Source organism: Strix uralensis, chromosome 18, assembly GCF_047716275.1.
Source record: "Strix uralensis isolate ZFMK-TIS-50842 chromosome 18, bStrUra1, whole genome shotgun sequence".
NCBI classification, from domain to species: Eukaryota; Metazoa; Chordata; class Aves; order Strigiformes; family Strigidae; genus Strix; species Strix uralensis.
In genome coordinates, this window is record NC_133989.1 from 6,430,983 (window position 1) to 6,439,700 (window position 8,718).

General features: G+C 39.1%; 1 protein-coding gene across 1 annotated transcript; it reads right to left on the reverse strand.

Annotated features, from left to right (window-relative positions):
• Positions 1-258: 258 nt before the first annotated feature.
• Positions 259-7,915, reverse strand: PCK1 (phosphoenolpyruvate carboxykinase 1). Its single transcript, XM_074888483.1, has 10 exons — positions 7,832-7,915; positions 7,363-7,637; positions 5,814-5,995; positions 5,000-5,203; positions 4,490-4,677; positions 3,370-3,532; positions 3,015-3,239; positions 2,796-2,927; positions 1,952-2,047; positions 259-1,350 (listed from the first exon to the last, which is right to left on the reverse strand). The coding sequence occupies exons 2-10, from the start codon at positions 7,584-7,586 to the stop codon at positions 896-898; spliced, it is 1,869 nt and encodes a 622-aa protein (XP_074744584.1). The 5' UTR covers positions 7,587-7,637; positions 7,832-7,915; the 3' UTR covers positions 259-895.
• Positions 7,916-8,718: the final 803 nt, after the last annotated feature.

Consider the following 8,718-nt stretch of genomic DNA (forward strand, 5'->3'; position numbering starts at 1 on the left):
ACTAACAATGCCCAGTTATGGAGAGCGTGTCCTGAGCTGGGTGACTGCTCGCAGCTGGTATCGTAATTTCTGGATCATTATTTTGACTTGAATAGAAGTTGCAAAGACAGTATGTGGCTTAAACTAGTTGGCTTAGGGGTAGCAGATCAATGCTAGTCAACATCTAACTTCCACATGTGAATTTCTCTCTGTGCTGTGGTATTGACAGGAGGCCCAATTTATATGCATGTAGTTTATAAACAGTGAGAATACTGGAAATGAGGTCATATTTTGTATAAACATTTATTTCAATAGTTTAAAGAACAAGTCATTCAAAACATCTGGAAATCACAGGAACATGAGTCATATATAATAGCAATATCTTAAATATGCATTAGTAATACAAAGTCATCTCTCACTCTGATAAAAGTTACCACTTCATTTTTCTAAAAAATATTTAAGCCATGAAATATGTTTAGATAATACATATATACAGCATCTAATTTTCTTTCTTCTGTCCTGTAGAGTCTGAGATTCTAGAGGTTTGTGTGATAGAAACAATGTGCTACACCTTGAAGGCTGGACTGATTTGGATTGTATATGCAGAACTAGGCAAATAATTTACACACATCATGGCTATATGTGCATGTAAGTGACAGATCTGGGTTTTGAAGACCATATGCACATACATTTCCACAGCTGCTCACCTTTTCACAACAACTGATGTAGTTATAAATCATTAGGTCTGGAGTTACTTTTAGAATGCCCCTATTTATATTCTAACTAAACTAAGACCTACTTTCATTATAACCCCCTGCCCATCGGTGTGCTGTTATGCTTCCAGTGGTGATTTGGTAAAATGTGTTTGTCCTGTCTTGGTATATGTGGATTGATAAATAATTGTGGATTTGATCAGCTACAACTGTTTTATCCTCATCTCTAAGGCAAGTGTTTCCCTTTCTATTTCATAGGGAAGGTCAGCATTAACTTGCACTTCAAAGTATTGTTTGATTTCTTCTACCTCCTTTTCCCAGAACTCTTTGGAGATATCAAACAGTTCGGCCAAGTTGACATCTTCTAAACCCTTCAAGTTCAAAGCAGTGTCAGCAGGGATGTAACCTATGGCAGTTGGTTTGGCAGAGGCTTTCCCTTCAATTCTGTTGAACATCCACTCCAACACACGGGAATTCTCTCCGTAGCCAGGCCACAGGAATTTCCCTTGGCTGTCTTTCCGGAACCAGTTAACATGAAAGACCCTTGGTAGTTTTGCAGCTGGACGATGTGCCATGCTGAGCCAGTGGGCCAAGTATTTGCCAAAGTTGTAGCCAAAGAAAGGTCTCATGGCAAATGGATCATGCATAATGATTTTGCCTGTTCAAAACACAAATGGAGAATGTAAGATAATAAATAGCACATTTATTCTGAAGTACAAGATTCAGATACTCCCAGGATTTAGAACCCATGGTCCCCTAACCTCCCTTCTGTATATGAACCAAAGAGCTTTAAGAAACAATACAAGCATTATCCCTGATGTACAGAAAAAATACACATTAAATTAATTTTTGTAATCAGTGGAAATTAAATTTCTTAAATCTCAGGTCAAGCAGCTTAAATGAAGATCCTCAAGAGCTGGCTTTCATCATTCATGTATTTATGTTGAGCTCTAGCAGAATAGAAAATTTAAGTTTATTTATCCCAGACTGTAACAAGAACTCTATATCAAGGCTTTTGGCAACCCCATGCATGCACCCTGTTCTGTATGCTTGCCACCTAGGGGATTATTTTGGTTAATTTGACTTTTACAGAGAATTTGACTTTTAATTCCAGTACAAATATTTTCTATTGTGAAAATGCACAGGTTGCAAAATTAGCTGCCAAGACTGAAATGTGAAAGAGCAGGGGAGGAGGACAGAGCAGACAGACCAGAGGGGATTGCTTTTAATACAGGTAGGCAGATTAAATTTTGATTTACCTTTGTGCTCAGCAGCTGCTGTTGCTTCAGATCTCATAGCTGCTCCTATAAATACTCCATGCTGCCAGTTAAAGGCCTCATATACAAGAGGCACACCTGTAAAGAACAAAATCACTTCAGTAATTAGAGGTCAAAAACCATTTTTATATCAGGTTTTGCTACCTGAGATGCTGCTGAATGCATGTTACTGTATAACATATTCTAATTTTTCCTGGTTTTTTTAATCAGTTCATTTCCTGCCCTCTTACAGCAAAGAAATTTATATGAATGTTTTCAAAACTGGCTACTGATTACTGAACACACCCATGTTTAGTTGCTCAGTAGGAGATATCTGGGACCTCAGAGTCCCCAGAAAATTTTACTGGAAATAGAATCTGGTCCTGTGGTCATATTAGACTCAGACCTAGCATCACTTCTATTTCCTTTCCAACTTTAGGTGACCTTTAACAGATCAATTTATTTTACTTCCTTTTCTGTAAACTGTCTACAACTGGTTCATTTCTCTAACCATTCCCTATCTGAACTAGTTAAACTGAAAGCAAATTGAGACAAGTATAGTAATTTGCTATGCATCTATGTATTACCCAGGTTAGTGGGTCCTGATGTCTCTCCAGTCCTAATTCATTATTATTACCTGTTTTGTGTTAACATCTAACAATTCAGACATTGAAATATCAGTGGCTGTAAGTGTGTGTGTCAAAGGCTAACATGCAGAAGTTTGACTAACATGGTTATTTGCTTGCTTTTGCAGCTGTGAAAGCAAAACCTGTGTCTGTGCCCAGTTGTGCTTCGACCCTCTGTGGTCAGCACTTCAGCCTTGATGCGTGGCTGCAGCACCTCTTACCTGCAGGTCTGCGGCCTCCAAATATTATCCCTTCAATGGGCACGCCTTCGGGTGATTCCCATGCAGGGTCGATGATGGGGCACTGGCTGGCTGGAGTGCAGAATCTTGAGTTGGGATGAGCACAAGGTTCCCCTGTACAGAACACAGTGAAAAGGTCATGATGGCAGCATTAACCTGAATTCAGTAGAGAAAGCCAAGAGGTGGAGTGGGCCAGGTTACCATTATCTGGGGTCCAATCCTTGTTTTTCCACGAATTCAGTGTTACTCCTGGTGGTAATGGCTCATCAATGCCTTCCCAGTAGACACCTCCATCACTGGTTTCTGCTACATTGGTAAAGATGGTGTTCTTGAATATGGTTTTAATAGCATTGGGGTTTGTTTTGACTGAGGTTCCGGGGGCAACACCAAAAAAGCCATTTTCTGGATTAATTGCCCTTAAGTTGCCTGGAAGTTAAATAACAAAATATAAGTAAATCAAACTGATTTAATTCTATCCAGAATTTTGTAGCATGTCTTGCTGCAACTAAAAGCAACCTATGCTGGATTGTAAAACAATCCCATTTCAATTCCATACCTTGTTCATCAAATTTCATCCAGGCAATATCATCACCCACACACTCAATTTTCCATCCTGGCAGGCTTGGGTTCATCATGGCCAAGTTAGTTTTTCCACATGCACTAGGGAATGCTGCAGCAAAATACTTCTTTTCACCTTCTGGATTCGTAATGCCCAGGATCTATTGAAAAATTAATGCAACAGTTAAACACAGTCTTTTTTCTTGCACTTTGCATTTTGAAGATTGTCTCCCAGCAAGTGGTAATGATAAAATATTTAATTATGCAAATTTCTTCCTACAGAAGAAGCACCATATAATATAGTTGACAAATAATTCAAACTGTACTTTATTAATCAAAAAGTCTACTCTTCTTGCCCTTAGAATATCAGTAAGGAGTTCTTATATTTTAAAAAAATGTCAGGTATGTATATAATTCATACATTTATCTTTATTTTTCTGATACACAGACTGTATACAGCTGTGTTTCTCAGCTGAGACAGAAGAAAACCAGGCAATAGTCTTTTGGCTGCATGACTGGAGTGAAGTGAAAGCACTTCACATATAGATACTTACGTACTTCTTAGAGTCCGTAGATATTTTTTTCTGAGACTGTTTTCTAATGCACTTTAAAATTCTTTTTTTCAGTGGTATTTTATGGTAGTAGAATGTTTAAATGACATCAGAAAGTAAAGGCAGGAAGGGTACAAAGCAGAACTCATTTAGAAAATACAGTATTTGCAGATTTTTTTGAGTGCACAGACCTCTTTATAATATGAAAGACAATTTTCAAAACTTGCATTAATCTCTTGCTATTAGACTTGTAGGGACAATGTGGATGCCCAGTGATGACGTTTAGGGTCTGCTCAGGTACATGGGTCTGCCTACAAGTAGCCACTCTCAGAAGTTCCAAATTTTTCTTGGTTTATGATTTTACAAGTACTATTTTAAAACGTTTGGTACTTAACCTTGCAAGCAGTTTCCTATTTCTTATAGCCCGCCATGTGATAAACTCATATCTAATGTTACAGGACTATCCATATGAGACAAATTTCATTGATAGTGAGATGTGATGTATTTATGTTGAGCTAATTTAGGGTTTAATGGCTGTTCAAGCACACATGATTTAATAGCTCTTACCAGCATGTGCTCAGCTAGCCAGCCCTCCTCTTTGGCGATTCTGCTGGCAATTCTGAGAGCAAAGCATTTTTTCCCCAGTAAGGAGTTTCCTCCGTAACCGCTGCCAAATGAAATGATCTCTCTGCGATCCGGGAGATGGGCAATCAGCGTTAACTCCGGGTTGCACGGCCAGTTGTTGATTAATGGTTCTGCAGAACAGAATGTTGTACTCATGAATGCAGCAATTTCCATGCTGGATCACACTGTTGTTTCATCAGCATCGAGCCTCTGACAACAACGCGTACCAGATGCTTTAAAGGAAACCCCCTGGTAAGCACTAGGGATAATAATCTCCTTTCTGTGAAACTCTCATTGAGCTTTAATTCCTTTAATTGAGTTCTGAACCTAGTGCTGTGGCACAAACTATCCTGGTCTTCTATGGTGAGTGTCTTCGATGTGCTGAGAACACACAGTCAGCATTGAACACACCTCTGGGAATTTCCAGGAGTGACAGTTTTTAATGTCTCTTACCTTTTAGCGGTAGAGGACATCCAACCGAGTGAAGGCATTTTACAAACTCCCCGTTGCTCAGGGCTTTCAAAGCAGCTGTTCCCATCCGTGTCATGATCCTCATGCTGGCCACTACGTACGGTGAATCTGTCAGCTCAATCCCAATCTTGGATAAAGGAGACCCAATAGGCCCCATGCTGAAGGGGATGACATACATTGTACGTCCTAGAAAACAGGGAGTAGCAAGATGTGGCAACAAGCAAAACAAGGAACTTTTGAAATAATCTTTATTAGCATGGAGGTTGTTTCTCACTCCTTTAAAAGCTGTTTGTCTTGTGGGTGTTTCTGATGATGTTTAAAGAGCTGTAGCTTTGTTTGTCTAATTGTGTAGCAAGAAGTTCTGTCTTAAATGCTGAAAGCAGCTGTTCAGACAAATTGTCTAGCCAGTAGTAAAGGTGGCTGGAGGCCAAGTTCTCTGTTGGTGTAAATTGCTGAACCTGAAATTATTGCTGGGGATGTGGGTCCTCCATTCTCATCTCACTTCCTATCTGCTGCTTAGCTGCTGTGTGACTTCCTGAAAAAAGTCACCCAAATTTTCCTACCTTACTTCGCCCCTCTTTTCTATGAAGAGAAGAATGTTGGAAAGAGACTGAGAACTATCCTTCCACAGACATTTGGATCTATGGTAAAGATCCAGATGAAACCAACAAAGTGACTAATATCAGGAGTATAAACCTTAACCTTCAGCTAAAATCTTTCTTTAAAGATAACAGTAACTAGTAGTAGGTTTCTCTAATCCTAGAAGTTCAATGTCAGCTGTTCTTTTCTTGCCTACCTTGCATGCAGCCTGGGAACCTGGTATTGAAGGCTTTCTCAAAATCTTCTTCAGACATCCAGCGACCCAGCTGGCTAGTTCCAGTTTTAGGGATCGGAGTGGTATCTCTCTGTTCTTGAGTGATGATGACTGTTTTGCTCTCAATTCTTGCCACATCTCTTGGATCAGTGAGAGCCAACCAGCTGCATTTCACCAAAAATCAGGAAAGCAGACTTTATCAATATAGCACTTTTTACCCTTCTGTGGGACTGGTTTAGCACAAAAGGGTACAATGCTTTGTAAGGCCAAAACTACAGTGACAGAGCCAGTATAACAGACAATCTCAAAAATCAGTCAGATACATTCTCTCATACAAATTGTTTCAAGACTTTCCAGTACAAATAACAAATTATATGGCCCAGGAAATTCTGGTTACATGTTAATACTCCTTTGCCTCTTATCTCAGTCTTATTCTCTGTTGCTAACTTCCAGGAAAAAGTTAATCTTGTTTAATTCTCATTCTCATCAGTGTGAAATTGTTTTGCATGGGGACAACAAAATGATGCCTTGAGCAAAGTGGATGCCAAACAAGTACTTAAGTGTTGGTATAAGTGCCTATGGGATCAGAATCCAGCTTAGTGGATTGGCATAGTCCTTTAAGTTAGAGGCATCCCAAAAGAAATACTGAGTATAAGCACAATCATAAAAAGTGAAGGAATTTATTAAAGGAGATTCTTTTTCCCCTGTAAAGAATTTTTGCCATCTATTTACAATAGAGAGGATTGTTTTACATTTTCACCTCTGTGCATAGAAATTTTCCACGAGTATAAAAATGTTCTAGTTGGGCTGTCATAACCATCATCACTACAGCTAAGCATATAATTAACAATGAATAATTTATCTGGTGAATCTTGCCCTTTTCTCTCCCAAATAGTCTGCAAACAGATTGCCAAATTCCTGCACTTAGTTATTCAAAAGTCTTTGCAGATTTCTTCCATGAAGATCTCTTGGTCGGCACGTAATTCTTGAGTATGTACTTGTTGTTAATATTCTCCTTTCATGTTGGGTTAGTTGGGAGAGATGATGAAATATTTGAAAAAAGCATTTGCTGAATACATTACAGTCAAAGCTCATCGGCATGATATGAATAATGCCTGTACTGAATAATATTTGAACACCCACAGAGCTATTTGAATGCCACAAGAAAGTATTTGATGAATAAACTAATTGACTAAAATAGTAGAATTCTTAAAAAGATGTATTTGCTAAATAATATTTAGCTATTGTTAATGATTAGTTACATAAGTCTCATGACATTATTTCAGTTCCCTGATGTAACTAATCAATAGAGACAATGTACAGTTGATAGTCCAATTGAATAATATGTGTCATGTTAAGTTTTAGAGGAAAAAGTTTCCTTTTCCTGAGTATTTCACCTATGTAAGCTACAGTGCCAAAATGTTCACGGAAAGCAAATACTGAAGGGTTATAAGCAGTTTTAAAAGTAAACAGGATAGAAAATGAATATTGCAATTCTGAGATGATACTTGACTTCCTTCAAGCTACTCACCAGTTCTCATACTTGCTCAGCTTCTTGATCATGCCTTGTTCTACCATGATGTCCAGAATTTTTTTGTTTTCTTCTTCCGAGCCATCGCAGATATGAATGCTCTCAGGCTGGCACAGCTTGGCATTACTTTCAATGAAATCCCTCGCTTCTGGAGGCAGGCTCTGCAAATCCCCCTGGACAACCTTGGGCATGACATTTACCTCAGCTTTCAACTGCGGGGGCATTATTGAACCTGTAGTGGATCTTGTTGATGGCTTTGAAATACTGATCACAATCTAAAATCAAATATATTGGGTGTGTTAGCATACTATGACATTCTAACCAGTGTCAATAAACCTTCCTGACAACGTATAATGCAAAGGTAGAATTTGTAATAGTCTTGATCATGTAGTTCTGCTTTAAAATCAATACAGAGAACTTGGATCACTGGTAATTTCAAGCTGGAAAAAATACAGGCCATTCTACTTACTGTCTTTAAAAGATTGAGTTGGATGTCAGAGAGGATTCTGCAGTCCCCTTCAGTTGATCCCGTTTGACTTGCTTTGTAGTACTCTTGCAATCACTGCTGTAGAAGGAAGCATCCTCCCTCCTTAAATATTCTTCATGGTAGTGTCCATCCCACCAGGTGAGGTGAGGGAGGCTTGTCCTTTACGTCACCACTGGATGTGTCTTGGGACAGTGCCACTGACATTGTCATCATGCAGAGTTGTCAATAAAGCAGCCCTGACGAGGTAATCATTTAACAGGTTTGATTAATGAATGGTGAAAGCGGTGATTCTGTTTTGAAGCAGTTACAAAACTTAGCAGTTTAACCAAACTTTGATCCGATTTGGCTTTGAAACCAAAAGCGTTGTAACTTCTCGGTGTGTGGGAAAGGTTGAGTACAAAGAGTATCTGGAACAGGGAACACGGGGGTCGTCCAGGCAGAGCGCAGTTGGCACATTTGGTAGGCAGATGATCGCTAGTTGGCTGTGAAGTGGAGGCTCGTCCAAGGTGTGTTTACTCACCTTGGGAACATTGCCTGATCCGGGGATAAAGTTCAACAGTGAGCACTGACAGGCCTGAATAACCACTACATACACCTGCCTAGAGGCCTTATTTTTGTCCGTGCAATTCTGGAAAAAAAAAAAAAAAAGGCAATGTAAATCTAAATGTTGGGTTTCCTTCAGTGCAGGAGAGAAAGTTTTTGCTTGTGGCTTGCTTTAGGCAAACTGAACAATTATTCTCTATTGCTGCAAGCTCAGAAGAGGCAGATCAGCCACTGTCTCGGTGATTAACCCCCTCCTTCAAATGTTATGTTTTATTTTACTAGGAGCACTATGTGGGTCATAAAATATTAACCCACCTTTAAATTAG

Coding starts and splice junctions, on each gene's coding strand:
- PCK1 (XM_074888483.1), bottom strand. CDS start 7,586: ATGCCCCCGCAGTTGAAAGCTGAGGTAAATGTCATGCCCAAGGTTGTC. Junction 5,996..7,362: donor CTGAGCAAGTATGAGAACTG/GTGAGTAGCTTG, acceptor GGTGAAATGCAG/CTGGTTGGCTCTCACTGATC. Junction 4,678..4,999: donor ATGTCCTCTACCGCTAAAAG/GTAAGAGACATT, acceptor TCTGTTCTGCAG/AACCATTAATCAACAACTGG.